Source organism: Mustelus asterias, chromosome 7 (genome assembly GCF_964213995.1).
Source record: "Mustelus asterias chromosome 7, sMusAst1.hap1.1, whole genome shotgun sequence".
Taxonomy (NCBI): domain Eukaryota; kingdom Metazoa; phylum Chordata; class Chondrichthyes; order Carcharhiniformes; family Triakidae; genus Mustelus; species Mustelus asterias.
Window position 1 is genome coordinate 75,281,062 of NC_135807.1, and position 18,565 is coordinate 75,299,626.

The window sequence follows — 18,565 nt, forward strand, 5'->3', positions numbered from 1 at the left end:
AATGACAAAAGGTAAGACTAAGAAGTATTTAGAAACATAGAAACTAGGAGTAGGTCACTCGGCCCTTCAAGCCTGCTCCGCCATTCATTCTGACCATGGCTGATCATAGAATTAAATATCCTGATCCCCCCTTTTCTCATATCCCTTGATCCCTTTTGCCCCAAGAACTATGTCGAAATTTCTTCTTGAAATCACACAACGTTTTGGCCTCAACTACATTCTATAGTAGTGAATTCCCTCTGGGATGAAGAAATATTTCCTCACCTCAGTTCTGAAACTATAACCCCTTGTTCTGGACTCCCTCGCCATTGGGAACATTCTGAATCTACCCTGTTAGAATTTTATAAGTTTCTATGAGATCCCCTCTCACTCTTCTAAACTCCATTGAATATAATCTTAACTGACTTAATCTTTCATAGAATCATAGAATCCCTACAGTACAGAAGGAGGTCATTCAGCCCATCGAGTCTGCACCGACCACAATCCCACCCAGGTCCTACCCCCACATATTTTACCCGCTAATCCCTCCAACCTACGCACCCCAGGAATCTAAGGGGCAATTTTTAACCTGGCCAATCAACCTAACCCGCACATCTTTGGATTGTGGGAGGAAACCGGAGCACCCGGAGAAAACCCACGCAGACACGAGGAGAATGTGCAAACTCCACACAGACAGTGACCCGAGCCGGGAATCGAACCCGGGACCCTGGAGCTGTGAAGCAGCAGTGCTAACCACTGTGCTACCATTCCTCATATGACAGACCAGCCATCCCAGAAATCAGCCTGGTAAACCTTTGCTGCGCTCCCTCTATAGCAAGGACATCCTTCCTCAAATTAGGACACCAAAACTGCACACAGTGCTCCAGGTGTGGCCTCATCAACGCCCTATACAATTGCAGTAAAACATTCCTACTCCTATACTCAAATCCTCTCACTATGAAGGCCAACATATCATTTGCTTTCTTTACTGCCCGCTGTACCTGCACGCTTACTTTCAGTGACTGATGCACGAGGACACCAAGGTCTCACTGAGTATCCACCTCTCTCAATTTACATCCATTCAAGTAATAATCTGTCTTCCTATTATTGTTACAGAAGTGGATAACCTCACATTTATTCACATTATACTACATTAGTAATGCATATGCCCACACACACAGCCTGTTCAAATCATGCTGAAGCATCTCTGCATCCCCCTCACACCTCATCCTTACACCCAACTTAGTATCATTTGTCGAATACCAGAAATTATAATAAACGCATACATACAAGACATAAAAACATTTAAGTTTGTTTTTGTATGTTTGTACAAACTATACAATAATCATCATTTTGTAGAGCTTAATTTTTCAATACTAAACGGTTTCTTCAGTATTCATGGGAGGTCAATAGGGTTTCACGGCTGGAAAGGTTGGGGAAACCCTGTGATAGATCATCACATACAATAGGTGTCTAAGCTACAGGCTCACTTCCCAATATAATGAAGGTAAATTTTAATGGCCATCCACACCTTTCACGCTTGATATCCAAGACTCTGAACTGTGGGGTCCCAGCATTGATAGCAGCACTTCTGTTACCCACCTACGCTGTGTTTGATTCTGGATGTGGAGATGGATGTGGAGATGCCGGCGTTGGACTGGGGTAAACACAGTAAGAGTTTTAACAACACCAGGTTAAAGTCCAACAGGTTTATTTGGTAGCTAATGGCATTTGCTACCAAATAAACCTGTTGGACTTTAACCTGGTGTTGTTAAAACTCTTACTTTGATTCTGGAAACAGGTATCACAGAAAAGCAGTAGTCAGGTGCATAAACAGCAAAAGATAAAGTCATAAATCAACCACTAACACCAACTTTGGTTAGTCCCAAGTCCATTTCCACTGACTTACTGCTCTGCTAGCCAAATTAAAAATGGCTGGCAGAACAGTAGCTTGCAGTTTGTCAGGAAAAGAACCCACAGCCAACTGTCATTAATGGATTTAGAGGAGAGGATTGCATTTCCTCTTCTCCGACATCAGTGGCAGGGGCACCACAAAATCAGTCCAGCGGACTAAATTAAGATTTCTTTGGAGGTGGGTTAAAAACTACATTGAACCTTTCAAGGTCTCATTCTTAGTAATAAATGACAATCAGTTTCATATATATTTTATTGACCTTAGTCACGCAACAGGATTTTTAAAAAAGGTTGTATTCCTGAAAGTGCTGATATGCAGATATGCAGATCCCGAGGGAGCCACATAATGGTTCAGAGAATCTATGGCAACATTCCAATCTCACCCATGCTGTTACGGGAGGACATTGCTATTTCACTATTCGGACTGGAAATGCAGCGCAAACTAACCAACATTCTTCTAATATATCGCTGAGCAGCAAGCTAAACTCCAGACAGCTGATGAAGCAAATCTTTACTTACATTTTAGACTTATTCAGAAAGTGAAACATTGTAAGTGTATAGATCCTAACTCTACTCCTATACTGGTGTCAATAAGTGTATCTTTGTGTTCATGTAATTACCCAATCAATGCCTTACACATATATAATGTCTACGACTAACTCATGATGTTACAGTATAAAGGACAGAATCCTGGGGATCACCAGCTAATCTTTATGGTAGAGAATTGAACTGAAACAAATTAAATGCCCTGAACAAAAATGGAAACAGAAGGAGAAGAGAGAAAACAAATTCTTATGTCCTGCAGCTAGCATCAAAATGTGAGAACTTTCACTTACATTATCCTTCCATTATCGATATGGCCCAAGGTATTTTCCTGCAGAAATATTTGACAGCAAGCAGACAGCAGGGGAAAAACTACAGAGGATGACCAAAGTTACTGTATAAAATGCAGGATTGAGGAGGAATTTTAAAGTGGGGGAGAGGTGGCACAAAGATGAGATTTAGATATAGATTTCCACAATGTGATTGAAGACTCTATCAACAATAGAATGGAAGGAAAAGGATACTCATCAGGCCACAGTCAGGCCAGCAATAGGAGCATGCTGCAACGTGGGACTGGAGAAGATTGCAGTGAGGACGAGACGTTGCACCTTTAGTCCCACCAAATGCTTTCTACTAGAGCTCTGTACCTCAGAATAAAATGATGTGGAGATGGACTGGGGTAAACACAGTAAGAGTAAATAAAACCATGCAGTAAACATTTGACTAGAAACGGAACACAACCTCTTCACCATCATGCAATATATTTTAATACATCGACCATAATAGACTTTTGAATGAATCCAATTCCAACTTTAAATATTCAATTTTTCTTTTCTTCATGTTCCCTTTGCCAATACATGGTTCAAGCTTTCCCAAAATGGAGGCTGAAACACTGAGATTTTGAATGGATACAATTAGTACTGGACGACCAAAATGAGGTCATGAATTCTAATCATGGCAAACTGAAATTGAATTTAACAAATGTGGTAACTTATTGACAAACTTAAAGAAAAAAAATAAAGCTGTGGGTTGTTGAAAAATCCCTCTGGTTTATTAACCTATGCAAAAGTGCATCTACCATGTGACTCAAACTGGTTAACTCTTGATGCCCTGACAAATAATTCAGTACTGAGGCAAAATTGCTAAGAAGCCTCCAGACAACTAAGAACAGACAAATTTTACCCTGTCAGCATTGCTCAGGTCCTTAGAACAAATAGAATTAAGAAAAATTTAAACAATGAGAAAATATTTTAACAAAATACACTGGAATCGCTGCTTGCTTAGCATAAAAGGTGAAATACAGAAAAATATTCACATTTATTAAAACAACTAAAACCAAAAGAAAACTGTAAAACTAAAACAGATTATAGACTATGTACCCAATAGAAAAATACAAATAACAGACTTTCCTAGTCAAGATACAATTTTCATCAAATTTCATGTCACATCAATTTTAAATGCATAGGTCCCCAAAGAAAAGAAACTTTACATGCCTCCATATTTTGATCCACAATAAAATCTGTGCATCTCAGGAGGATATCTAGAATGATCTTAGACAGCCCTTTTTGTGCAAAAATGATTCTTACACATCACTATCACAAATTTGCCAATACATAATAACTCAAAATATATTGTTTCCCAAGCATAACAAAATATAATCAAACTCTCTAATACTGGTTTAAATTATAGTACATCAAGATTAGTACACAAGATTGTAGCCAGTAAAACCAGAAAACAATTTGTTGCAACAAAAATTTTAGATTTGTAATAAATATTGTAAAAGTAATAAATTGGACTTTCACTGGCAACTTTCATCATATTGCTTGACCTTGTGTTATCTTTCAATATGCTATTCCGTGGACAGAATTCCTTATCAAAAAAAAGAGAGAAAATATCAAAAAATGAAATATTTCAGACAACATGGATTATGACGGTGAAGAAACAACTAAAGCTTGATGCTTCCCTATGGGGAAAGGGAGGAAAGGGGGGAAAATAACACCCAACTCACCAAAGCAACCTTAACAACTTTTTGGCAGTCAGTTTTCTAAACGCAGCTTCAATTTTTACTAAAATGTATCACTGGTCATTTCCTAACTAAAAGACTCATATCACTTCTGAACATTTGTTTATACAGGAGGATAAATTAGTCAAGTGCGGTAGAAGGACAATTTAACAAATGTATTGACATTACAGTGGCAATGTGTAGTAAGTAAAGCTCAAGTTCTGTACTCTGCACATATCTTTTGTGTGTTGCCAAGTTATATCATGGACTGAATTGTTTCTTATCTGGACCTAGAGATGTGCTATGACTGGAAACAAACTCAAAAAACATAATATAAATACCTACTTGATGAAATTCTAATGTACAGATCAACCCCAAAGTAACTACTACACATCTACAGCAAAGGCTTTCTGACATGTTCCATCACCTAACGTCTCCCTCATCCTCATCTATACTCAGTGACAGCCTCCACAATTCACGTTAATAACACACACCATCTCCCCAGCTAATCATCGCTTTTGACCCCCACTTTAACCTCTGCTCCCTTACTAATCTCACAACTCCCCACCCAACCACTCAATTTGGTGAACTGAACCATGATGTTCTACTCAACCCAGGACTAAGCTTCAAATCCAATAGCTTATCTATTGCCAAATATTACTTATCTCTATCTGTGTAACATCTCCCACCTATGCTTCCAAAATTGCTATCCATGCTTTGTCAAGAGTCCATGCTTTCCTTGCTGGTGCCCCACCCTTTGTCCTCCAAAATTTTCAATTTGTCTAAAATACAACTGTACACACTCCATATCCAGCTTTATACTAAGTGCCCATCAATCCCATGTTAATTTATTTGATCCTGATTACTTGTCCACCTATATATTAAACTTAAAATTCTCATACTCACCCAAAACCTTACAAGCAATATTATTGTCAGTCTTGGCTCAATGATAGCACTCTTTCCTCAGAATTAGATGGACATCAGTTTATGTCCCATTCCAAAAGCTTGAGTACATAATCTAGGCTAATATTCTGTGTAGTATCAACTGAGGTGTGCTGTCTTTTGATGAGCTGTTAAAAGGACTTGACAGCTGGCCTTTCAGGCAGATGCAAAACTTTCCAGGGCACGTTGCCCGGTTTCCTCTGCAACCTTTATTGCTCAACCAACAATAGGTGCAGAGATGATGGCCACACTGGTTTTAGTTTTCCAGAATTCCTTAGATTCTAAAACAGTTCCCAAGGATTGGGAGGTAGCAAACATAACCCTGCTAATTTAAGAAAGGAGGAAAAGAGAAAACAGGAAACTATAGACCATTTAGCTGATCAGTAACAGGCAAACGGGAGTGGGTTAGATCAGTTGGCTGGATGGCCGGTTTGTGATGTAGAGCAACGCCAACAGCATGGGTTCAATTCCTATACTGGCTGAGGGTATTCATGAACGCCTGCCTTCCCAACCTCGCTCATGTGGTGATCCTTAAATCAGTTAGCTCTCTCCATCAAAGGGGAGAGCAGCCTATGGTCATCTGGGACTATAGCATTAGTTTAATAGGCGAGAATCTATTATTTTGGACATGATAAAAGGCACTATGAAAATAATATGATTAAGTAAAGTCAACACATTTATCAAAAAGAAAGCATATTTCACAAAGCTGGTAGCGTTTTTTTTCTGAGGACGTAACCAGTAGAAAGGACAAGACTGAACCAATGGAGGCAGTGTTTTTAGATGATTAAAAAGCACTCGATAAGGTGGCACAAAAGATGTTTTACATAAAATTAGGACTCATGGGATTGCAGGTAATGTTTTCGCATGGATTGAAGATTGGTTACTGGACTTAGACAGTAGGAACGTACAGGACATTTTCAGGTTGGCAGGCTATAACTAGCAGAATACCACAATGTTCAAATACTTTTGGCCTTGGCTATTTACAATCTATATTAATTGCTTGGGTGAAGGGACTGAAGGTAATGTATCCAGGTTAGCTGACAATACAAAGTTAGGTGGAAAAATAAATAGTGAGGTGAATGCAGAGGCTGCAGAGGGATTTGGTGAATGCGCAAGAATGTGACAGATGGCATACAACATGGGGAAGTGTGAAGTTATCCATTTTGATAGAAAAGATCATAAAGCAGAATATTTTTTGAATGGTGAGACTAGGGAATGTTTACATTCAGGACAGACCTGAGCATCCTTGTATATGGATCATAGAGAAAGGCAAATGTTATGTTAGCTTGTTAGCTTTCTTTCCAGCCTCACTCCATCCTCTGCAGTATCCTCCAGCTTCATATCCTCATCTGCAGCTTTTGATGATTTTGTGAACCTTTCCTTTATTGACCCCCCAACACTGCTGGTCAAGCCCAAAGTTATTTTGGTCCATTGCTCCAAAAACTCTCCCCATCCACCACATCTTTTCATCTCACTTTCCCTGAAAAATCTTACAAGAAAACCCCAAATTTTGAACCAAATATTTACATATAAACATACAAATTAGGAACAAGAGTAGGCCATTTGGTCCCTCAGGCCTGTTCTGCCATTTAACAAGATCATGACTGATCGGCTTGTGAAATCAACTCAATTTCAATTTCTTTCTGACCACCTATACCTTTTCACTCAATTGTCAATCAAGAACCTAACTCAGCCTTAAAAATCTTCAATAACCTTACCTTCTCCATTCTTGGAGGATAAGGTGAGCCCTCAGGGACAAAGATTCTCCTAATCACTGTCTTATATGGGTGATCCCTTAGTTTTAAACTATGTCCCCTAGTTCTCGTCTCTCCCACAAGGGGAAACAGCCTTTCAGCATCCACTCTGTAAAATTCCCTCAGGGTCAGATATGTTTCAATAAGATTGCCTCCCATTCTTTCGAAACTCAAACTTCTAAATTTGCTCACCCATTCTAATTTGCCATTCCATAACATGCTAATTGTTTCTCCACCTTTTTTCCAGTTGTGAGGTGCCTTGGAATATTTTGTTATTGTAGCTAAGTGCCCAAATATCCTAATTTGCAAACAAAATGCCTTAAATTGTTCAAAGTGTTGGAAGACATTCATTTCATTTTATTAGAGAAAACAAATATTTCATTCACATAATAAAAATGTAATTCTTTAAATTCATTCTTGGGATGAGGGCATTGCTGGCTAGGCTAGCACTTATTGCCACATCCCCAATTGTCCTTAAGATAGTATTGAGCTGCCTTCTTAAAACACTGAAATCCATGTGGTGTAGATATACCACAGTGCTGTTAGGGAGGGAGTTCCAGGATTTTGACTCAGTGACAGTGAATGTTTCCAAATCAGGATAGTGAGTGGCTTGGAGGGGAACTTCCAGGCAGTGCTGTTCTCCGATATGTCCAATGGCCCTGCACTTCTAGATGGTAGTGCTTTTGGGTTTGAAAGGTGCTGTCTAAGGAGCCTTAGTGAGTTCCTGCAGTGCATCTTGTAGATGTTAGCGTCTGCTGCCACTGTGCACCAGTGGTGGAGGGAGTCAACGTTTGTGGAGGGAGTGCCAATCGAACAGGCTGTTTTGTCCTGGATGATTCAAGCTCTTTGAGAGTTGTTGGAGCTGCACTCATTCAACAAGTGGACAGCATTCCATCATACTCCTGACTTGTGCCCTTTCGATGGTGGAAAGGCTTTGGGGAGTCAAGAGGCAAGTTACTCACCACAGATTTCCTAGCCTCTGACCTGCTTTTTCAGTCACAATATTTATCTGGCTAGTCCAGTTCAGTTTCTGGTTCAATTTGATTTGACTTATTATTGTCACATGTATTAGTATACAGTGAAAAGTATTGTTTCTTGTGTGCTATATAGGCAAAACATACCATATGTAGAGAAGGAAAGGAGAGAGTGCAGAATGTAGTGTTAGAGTCATAGCTAGGGAGTAGAGAAAGATCAACTTAAATGCGAGGTAGATCCATTCAAAAGTCTGATGGCAGCAGGGAAGAAGCTATTCTTAAGTCAGTTGGCATGTGACCTCAAACTTTTGTAGCTTTTTCCCAGCGGAAGAAGGTGAAAGAGACCATGTCCGGGGCATGTGGGGTCCTTAATTATGCTGGCTGCTTTTCCGAAGCAGCAGCAAGTGTAGACAGTATTGTGAAGATCCCTACTTCTGATGTAATGATGGAAGGAGGGTTACTACTGATGCTGAAGATGGTTGGGCCTAGGGTAGTGGCCTGAGGGGCCCCTGCAGTGATGTTTTGGAATTGAGATGATTGACTTCCAACAACTACAACCATTTTCCTTTGTGCTAGGTATGATGCCAACCAGCAGAGTGTTTTCCCCAATTCCCACTGACTCCAGTTTTGCGAGGGCTTCTTGGTGCCATTTTCAATCAAATGCTGCCTTGAAGTCACACCCACCTCTGGGGGTTGGCTCTTTTGTCCATGTTTGAACGAAAGCTGTTATGAGGTCAGGAGCTGAGTAGCCCTGGCGGAACCCAAACTGAGTGTCTGTGAACAAGTTATAGAGTCATAGAGGTTTACAGCATGGAAACAGGCCCTTCGGCCCAACTTGTCTATGCCATCCCTTCTTTTGTAAAACCCCCTAAGCTCGGGGGAAGAAATAAACAAAATGCATCAACTCAGATTAAACAAACACATCCCCAGCTAAAATCAATCATTCGCCCACATTCTTAACATGTGAGCTGCCTATTTTGCAGACAAATTAGCACTGTGTAAAACAAAGGGCGCCGTTACTGTTAAGGGTGGCACGGTAGCACAGTGGTTAGCACTGCTGCTTCACAGCTCCAGGGACCTGGGTTCGATTCCCGGCTTGGGTCACCGTCTGTGTGGAGTTTGCACATTCTCCTCGTGTCTGCGTGGGTTTCCTCCGGGTGCTCCGGTTTCCTCCCACAGTCCAAAGATGTGCGGGTTAGGTTGATTGGCCAAGCTAAAATTGCCCTTAGTGTCCTGGGATGCGTAGGTTAGAGGGATTAGTGGGTAAATATGTAGGGATATGGGGGTAGGGCCTGGGTGGGATTGTGGTCGGTGCAGACTCAATGGGCCGAATGGCCTCTTTCTGTGCTGTAGGGATTCTAAGAAAGCTGAACTTTAAACATACCCCTCGCAAGAAACACGATATAAATATATTTCTTAAGGTAGATGCTCTAGGTAGATGCTAGTGTTCTAGCTGTACTGGAACAGTTTGGCTAAGAGCGTAGCAAGTTCTACAGCACAAGTCTTCAGTACTACTGCCAGTTTGGTTGGGTCCATTGTCTTTGCAGTATCCAATGCCTTCAGCTATGTCCTTCAGGATTCGACCAGCTTGGTCGGTAGTGGGGCTACCGAGCACTCTTGAAGATGGACGTTGAAGTCTCCCAGCCAGAGTACATTCTGCACCATTACCACCCTCAGTGCTCAGAGTGGTGCTCAACATGGAGGACTTCTGATTTATTAGTTGGGAGGGGGAGTTTACATGCCAATCAGCAGATTTCCTTGCCCATGTCTGACCTGATGCCATGAGACTTCATGGGTCCAGAGTAGATGTTAAACAATCCCAGGGCAACTCCCACCCAACTCTATATCACCTGCCACCTCTGCTGGTTTTGTCCTGCTGGTGGAGCTGGACATGACAAGGAATGGTGATGGTAGTGTCTGGGACATTGTCTTTAGGTATGACCCTATGAGTATGACTATGTCAGACTGTTGCTCGGCTAATCTACCAGACAGCTGTCTCAATTTTGGCACAAGCCTCAGATGTCTGTAAGGAAGACTTTGCAGGGTTGACAGGGCTGAGTTTGCCATTGTCATTTCTGGTGCCTAGGTCGATGTCGGGTGATCCATCCAGTTTCATTTATTTTAGGCTTTTTAGTGATTTGATACAACTGAGTGGTTTGCTACTCCTTTTCGGAGAAGAGTAAACCACATTGCAATGGGTCTGGAGTCACATATAGGCCAGATCAGGCAAGGATGACAGATTTCCTTCTCTAAAGGACATTAATGACAAATTAAAATGACAAATTCTCAATTACGCAGTGACAATTTGATGACTGGACTATGGCTTTTATTCAATTCTAGCGACTTCTTTTTTGCACCACACTATGAATGCATTTCTTTTAGAAAGTAAAATTAGCAGTCATTTAATGGTAAATAGAAATTTAAATTTGTAATAAGAGTTAATCAATTATAATAAATTAAGTTAACTTTTCAGCTGGAACTAGAGTCGCAGAAACACGTTTCATTTTTTGATTTGTTCTTGGTATGTAGATGGCCTTAAAAAAGCTGAATTTATTGTCAATCTCTAGTAACCCAGAGTTTTCTTTGAACTCTTTTGGCACATGCTGAATGCAAATAACAGAAGCTAGGTGCATGCATCGAAGATGGCAAATAACCATAAGAAAAATATTAGGCAATATTCCCCCTTCCTTGTTTAATGTCAGCAATTTATCTCCAGGGTAAATGTGCCTGCTTTGAGCTATGCAATAATAGTTGGCAAGAAGCAGCGTACCAGTGCAATCGCTGCAACTTACAATATAGGTAGCACAGAGATAAAAAGAAATGAGGTGAGGCAAAACATATTCCAATACTGGTACATTCAAAAAATGTCTTTACTAAGTTCCAATTTAATTTCAGTCTTATTTCAATATCTATGTCAGTATTCTTCATAATACTACTGGCAAATCAAATTGCAGTAATTCTTGTCAATTCCAAGTGACAATATTTATTTTTTTACTCCATTCTTAAAAGTTACAAAGCCAATGCTCAGAATGGGCCGGTCAAACCAAACTCCATTTCTTGCTTGCTCCAAAAACCAATTACAAAATCCAATTGAATCCAATTCCACAAGGAAGACAAACAAGATCCAAGCTTACAAGCTGAGGCATTGCACCCCATCCTGGGCTTGATCTTAGTCAAAAGGCTGAGAAGCAATACAATATGTGCATAGCTTTTCTCCTCTGACCATAATCTCAGAAGTCACCAATATCCTTAGTTCAACAGATAAACTGCCACACTAAAAGCCTCCTTACTGTGGCTGACAACATAAAATTAGGTGGGGATATATAACCTGCAAGGAGATACAAAGAGGCTGTAAAAAGATATAGACAGGTTAAGAGAGTGGGAAACAAGGCAGCAGGCAAAGTATAATGAGAAGTGTGAAGTTATTCACATTGGTAGTAATAGGAAGGGAGATTTTTTTTTAAGGTGTAAAACTTTTAAACATTGATGTCTGACAGACAGTTCCTCTTACAAGGAACAAAAAGTTAGTATGCAGGTAGACTGACAATTAAGGCGGCAAATGGCATGTTACATTGAGTTGGGGTACAGGAACAAGAAAATCTTGATACAATTGTATAGAGCTTTAGTCAGACCACACCTGGAGTACCATTTGCAATTCAGGTCTTCACATCTAAGCAAGGATATATTTGCCTTGGAAGCAGCACAGTGAAGGTTCACTAGAATTTTTTTCTGGGATTGAAGATTTAGTTAATAAGGCCTATATGCTTTGGAATTTAGAAGAATGGGAGGTAATTTCGCTGAAATATACAAGATTTTCAAGCAGCTTGACAGGGTAGACAGTGAGATGTTGTTTCCTGGGTTGGGAAATCTAGAACACAGGGTCACCATCTCAGGATAAAGCTCAATCATTTAAGACCAAGATATGGAGAAATTTATTCCCTCAAAGGGCTGCGAATCTTTGGAATTGTTGTGGAAGCTCCTATCCTTGAATCTATCCAAGACTGAGGCAGACAAATCTTTGGTCTTGCAGGGAATTAAGGGATTTAGGGAATGGGCAGCAAAGTACAATTGAGGCAGATGATTAGCCAAGATCTCATCAAATGACAAAAGCAGACTTGAGTGATCATATGGCCTATTCGTGCTTCTGCATTTAAATTCTTGGATTTACTGGTCAAAAATTCCCGTTTTTCAAAACTTTTTAGGTAGTTATTAGTTATTTAAACACAAGTGTAAACAGTGTTTTGCATAACATATAAACAAAAGTCCACAAGCACAAGAAAAGTCTGATTTAAGATCAATCCACCACCTTAAGTATTCACTCCTGCCATCACTGGTGCACAGGAGCTTCAGTGTGTACCATCTAGAAGATACATTGCAGCAATTCACCAAAGTTCCTTCAATATTGTTTGAGCCTGGGATCTCTTCCACCAAGCAGAAAAAGGGCAGCAGGCATAAGGGAACACTACCACTTGCAAGTTACCCTCCAAATAACATATCACCTGACTTGGAACTGTATCACCTTTCTTTCACAGTGGCTTGGTTAAAATCTTGGAACTCCCTCCCCAATAACACTGTGGATGTACCTACATCACATGGACCAGAACATTTCTAGAAGACAGTTTACTACCATATTTTCAAGGGTAATTAAGGAAACCATATCTTCCATTATGTTTTGATAGGAATGGATTAGTTAAATCTGACACAATTCATTCGCTAACAATAACTATTGACAAATTTTATTCTCAATTGTTAATAATCAAATCCTGAACCTGCCCCACATTCCAATTTTTACAAAAATAAGTGAATTGGCTAGTTCTAATTAAAAATACAAATTCATCTTTACTGAATTATTCAAATATTTACAGTTTTATGACCAATGAAATAACATGACAAGTAGGATCAACAGTACCTTAACTAATTCTAAAATTATTTCTCCTTTAATTTAAAAGAAGTGTTTAACAAGTCACACTGTAAAATGCGATAGAAACTTCAACTTAAACATATAGAAAGCTACAAAGATTATTTTCACTTAGCGAATAAGTAATTAACAGAATTAAAGCACAGTCATCACCTAGATTAAGTACTTATCTTCAGTTTAGTGCTTACACCATCAAACGAGATCAGCTTATGTATTAATATTGCACTAGCTTTTGCCTGTATTACTGGTGTTTTGAGGGGAGGATGGAGGGGAGAACATACTGTACTCCCAATCATAATTAGCAGAATTATCTCCTTGCATCATGCAGTATAACAATAGCCCACTCAAAGGATGCACCATCCTTTAAATACAAGCAAAACAAGTCAGGTTCACCCATCTTCATTTAAAATGAGGGCCATGCAAAAATGTAGCTGACTTCTTCTAAAAGGCATTATAAGGCATTATGTTTTGATCATAAATTCATGGTTCAGCTCGGACACAGTTTGTAACACCCTTGTCTCTTAGTCAGAAAGTTGTAGATTCAAATCTCACTCCAGATCTTGAGCACAAAGTCTAGGCTGACACTCCAGTGCAGTCTTGAGGGAGTGCTGTCTTTCAGAGGAGACATTTAAACAGGAATCTGCTTTCTCCAATGGACATAAAGGATCACACACCTTTTTCAATAGAGCAGGGGAAGTAAGCCTGATCTCCTACCTTATATTTGTTTCAATCAATATCATAAAAACATCAAAATGAAAGCAAAATACTGTGGATACTGAAAATCTGCATTAAAACAAAAATGCTTGAAGAGCTCAACTGGTCTGGCAGAAAGAGTGGAAAGAGAGAGGAGTTAATGTTTCATGTCCATATGACTCTTCCTCAAAGCTGAAGAGAGATAGAAACATGATGGGATTTATACCACTGAAGAGAGGGGGTAGAGCCGCTGCAGCAAAATAGAAGGTCAGGGATAGGTGGGAGCTCAGGAGAGATGTCTTGGATACAAGACAAAGGGAATAGTAATGATAGTGCTAAAGACTAAGGCAGGTGCTAATAGTGGCATAAAGATCAGACAGCTGAATTCCCACTCATTCCTGATCTTCTATTTTGCTCCACCCCTTCTTCAACAGTATAAACCCATTTCTACCTCTCTTCAGCTTTGAAGAAGTTATACGGAGTCAAAATGCTTCTCTGTCCACAGATGCTGTCAGACCTGCTGAGTTTTTCCAGCATTTTCTGATTTTAATCACAAAAACATTATCTGGTCATTTCCATTGCTGCTTGTTGGGAGTTTACTGAGCGCAAACTAACTGCTGCATTTCCTACATTTCAAGTACCTCAGTGCCTGCAAAGTACTTTAGGACATACTGAAGTTGTGAAGGCTGCTGGATAAATGCAAATGTATTTTGAGATTTGTTACTTTGTAACTCACTGCCTTTAAAACAAAATTGAAGGGACTATTTGATTGGAAATCATTGCAATATTTGAAATAGCCTGACAGTATTTTAATGCGGCATGTTGATAAACCTCTACAGTATCGAGAGCTTTGTAGATATTTCCCCTTTGTTTCTCTTCTACTCTTATGGGTAAAAGCGAATACACTTGTGGACAACACAATCGTACCGATGCAGTTAACAATTTTAGGTGGGATTTAAAATGTCAAGAATCTACAAAATCTAGATACCCGATTTAAAAACAGAGAAACCAAATAATCCAGTAAACAGAGAAAGCGAGATTTTTTCATGCATTTTATTGCTACACCCGGAAGTAAAAAGTGAACCGATTAAATTACTCTGTACCATTCCAACATCTCTCTATTTCGATAATGGTTCACCAACATCAACTACAAAAAAGTCTCCTAACCACTTAGTGCTATCTGCTTGTGATTTAAATACCTGACTAAATAATATTCCCATTTAAAAACAAACGATTACATTTTAAAACAGTCAAAGCTGGCGATAAGCAAGGATCAAAATACCGTCCGAAATGCACGCCAGCAGATGCTGATGTTCTGACAAACCAATTTGGTGCAGACCAAGTACAGCAAAAGATTCAACAGACTTCGTCGCCCCCCGCCCCACTATCGGTTACATGACAACGCATAATTTACCTGTTTAGCTCCAGGAAGCCACGGGAAATCGTCCCTGCCAAGCCCTTTAACAGGGAAAAGAGCCGTGCATTCTAACTAAATACGAGAGAAGGAGGCGCTTATAAATTATATTAACAGCAAATATATTATTCTGAGTGGACAAGGAGAAACCACCCCACATGCTTCCCATTTAACTGCAGCAGAATGTAAAATACTATCTTTCATGAGCTCCATAATCGGAATGCACAGAAATACTAACAGACGAGAGACAGCAATCATGCTCCTGTACCATATCAAATATATTGAACAGAGTAGATTTCAATTCTAAAGCGGATAGTGAAATATAATTACTTTTCAAAAGCTGCTCCCCTTGGTGCAATATAATGTGCATTCAACAAATAGCTGTTTTTATTTTTAATCTGTTTATCACAATCATGTTGACTACCATAAATTATAACTTCAAACTACAGTACTACAGACTTAAAACTGATAGCGAGGTTGGATAAATCATGATATGGGAAGCTCTAATCTCGTCAATATTCGTGTACTCCCTGCTGTGCTTTTGAAGAAATTGTGATAAGCAGAGAAGTTGCAGCAAAATAAAAGCCCAAATATTTGGGAAAGCAACGAATACAACTAAAACAAACTATACCGCGTTATAGAATGTTCTAGTGTTAGACTGAAAGGCTGATTAAATGAATAATTAATTTAGCTAAGTTACATCTCCTACAATTTCCACACGCACCAGACTGGGTCAGCATGTTGCTCAATTAATTTGTACATTCGATTTCAGTTCTTCAGTATCAAACCAACCCAAACCAGACAAACAACTCTTCATTCTCTATGTTCAACATACTTTGCACATCAACCAAGGTCTTCCCAATCAAATATTAATTTACTACAATTCATCATTACTTCAAGATCTATTCTCACTGGCATTAATCTAAAACGTTAGCACGTTTATAAATATCTTGGTGGTATAGTAAGCCCATAGCCTTCTGCTACCTCCTCATTAAAAGATCCTTAAATCCAGTGAGTCACAAAAATTAATATAACAAAAATTAATCTAGCCTGTGCCTGTGATCAGCAGCAACCTGAATGGAGAAGAAACGCAGAATGAGTCACTCCGAACCCATGTGGGTGTACACTGTGTACATAACTGGAAAATGTCATGGATGAGCATATGATATTCTGCTTCAAAGATGAATTGTACTCCTTAACATCAGTTAACATATTGTTTGCAGTAAATTAGTTCAGTTACAGTAGTTGTACAATCTACCACTATGACGTGAAAAGTAATGTCAAATTCCAGAGTGACTATAAACAACTTTGTTATATAATAAAAAAGTTCTCAATCATCTAAACATATATACATATGCCTTGAGTGAAAAACCAATTCCCTCACTGACTAAATAAATTTATAACCTCACATATTACTCAATCTCTTTACACTACTGAAAAATAATTGTTCAATTCTCATTTCAATTTACAGTAAGTTATACATTCACCAACTGACATTTCAGTTTCTGGGCAATTAATAACCTTTATGATAGGTAGCCTCTATGAAACAAAATTCATTTTCTATTTGTCATCTTGTCACCTGGTCCACGTTCCATCCCCACATCAACTGACAGTAACTAGAATTTTCTCTCTCCCTGTCATCCTCCCCACAACACATGCAGAGTAGGGAGGCATGTGCCATCTATTATGTTTATCGCACTGACTTTAAACGTACTGAGTGTTATCCCTATTATGGTGCACTTCCTACTTGTAAACAAAGCTTACAAAATACCCTTGCTTCCCTGTAGTGTCATCTGGTCCGAATGCAGGCAGCATCCTCCATCCAACTTTTTTTTGTTCTTTTATGCTTTAAAAGTACTGAAACGTCGATGATGTTTGTTTTGTATTTATAAATACCTTGAAATTACCTGATATAAGACGACTTGAGCCCTGTACTTGTTTGACACAAGCCTACTCATGTAGCACAAGAAAATATCCTAGACATAAAGTATTTCCATTGTAATTAGACATTGCTTCGTTAATATTCGCAGTGTCTTTGTAAATTGAAACCTCCGCTCCCTGTGTCTATTATAAATATATAAAAGATGCCTCTCACCCAGTGCCACCTCACAGGCTTTGCGCAGCTGAGAGTGATGCGCCTTCTTCACCTCCTTGTCGGCCAAAATCTTCTCGAGTGCCCGAGTGAGAAACATGTTCTTCGTCTTTTTCCCCTCATACATGACGTGCTGCCCACTCGAAACACGGCCCGAGGCTCTTGTTCTCCTGCTGGATTTTCCGAATATGATTAATTTATATTTCTCTTTTTTTTACGCCTGAAGAACAGTTCAAGCAGCGGCGGGTGCCGGGAGGGAGGGGGGAGGAGAAGAAGAAGAGGGGGAAAAGTCAAGGATGCCGGTGACCCGGACGGAGCTTGCCGGCTCTTGGGTCTACGTGAGTGGCCTGGGTTTGACGGCTGCTGGTGGGGGAGAGGGCTCCTGGCGGTGGCCGAGCTCCTCCATTAGCGAGCCTCCGCCGCCATGTTGGGAGGAAGCAGCGTCAGAGGCCGGGCTGCAGCAGAGGGCGGAGCGCGAGGCGGCCCCGGGCTCCCGGCAGCGCGCGAGCGCTCACTCACTTCCTCATCCCGGAGCAGGCGCTGCACAGGGGGGCAGAGAACAGGGCGCAGGGCACGCTGCTGCTGTCACCAGTCACCACACATCTATTAATGTGCAAGCAGGATGCAAACCGCAAAGTTTCCGAATGGAAACCCTCCTTCTGCAGAGTGCACCCACCGGCGGATCCTTTGTGGATCGGTTTCAGTCTCAGAAAGAAGCTGGCTTGAGAACAATACCACCCCGGTGGCCACCATTCGTTAAGATCATAAACCAGTGATTTCACATCAATACAGTTCAAAGAGATTTCCAACAGTTGGACATAAAATAATTATCGTTGCGCTGAACCAGGATTTTATTTTTAGAAATGGGTGAAAGCGCGGTGGCAATGCAAATATTTGAAACAGGGTGGGGTGTGGAAGACGTAACATTGAAAGGTAAATTCGATAAAGCAGCAGATGAGATAAGGCAGGGGCGGGACGAGGCGATATTACAAAGGTGAAAGTAGGCGGTCTTAAGTGATGTCTTGGCGATGTGGCCGGAAGCTCATCTTCCTGTCGCCAAGGTGCAAAAAATGGACACGCTTCTCAATGACTACATCTGGTTTCTTAAAAGAGGGGAACAAAGCAGACGGTGTAAGGAGTGTACAACATTCAGTAGGATATATACATCGTGAGGAAGGAAAAGTGCTTAACATCTTTGAAAGGGGGAGGTGGTGGTGTAATGGTATTGTTGCTGTACGAGGAATCCAGAGACCAAGGGGTCGGGGTTTGAATCCCACCATGGTTATTTTATTGTAAAAATCCAACTAGTTCACTAATACCCTTTAAGGAAGGAAATCTGC

At 40.2% G+C, this 18,565-nt stretch overlaps 1 protein-coding gene across 6 annotated transcripts in view; it reads right to left on the reverse strand.

Annotated features, from left to right (window-relative positions):
• The window catches only part of arfgef1 (ADP-ribosylation factor guanine nucleotide-exchange factor 1 (brefeldin A-inhibited)), a 226,935-nt gene extending 209,265 nt beyond the window's left edge, over positions 1-17,670 (reverse strand). For 5 of the 6 annotated variants that reach the window (XR_013498335.1, XM_078216286.1, XM_078216288.1 and 2 more), the window contains exon 1: positions 17,229-17,488. Coding sequence is in view for 5 of the 6 variants with exons in the window: in XM_078216286.1 (XP_078072412.1) it covers positions 17,229-17,352 (124 nt within the window). In the remaining variant the exon portion in view is untranslated. Of the gene's footprint in view, positions 1-17,228 lie in introns of all 6 variants that reach the window. The other variant, XM_078216289.1, reaches the window with a different exon arrangement.
• Between the last annotated feature and the right edge of the window lie 895 nt (positions 17,671-18,565).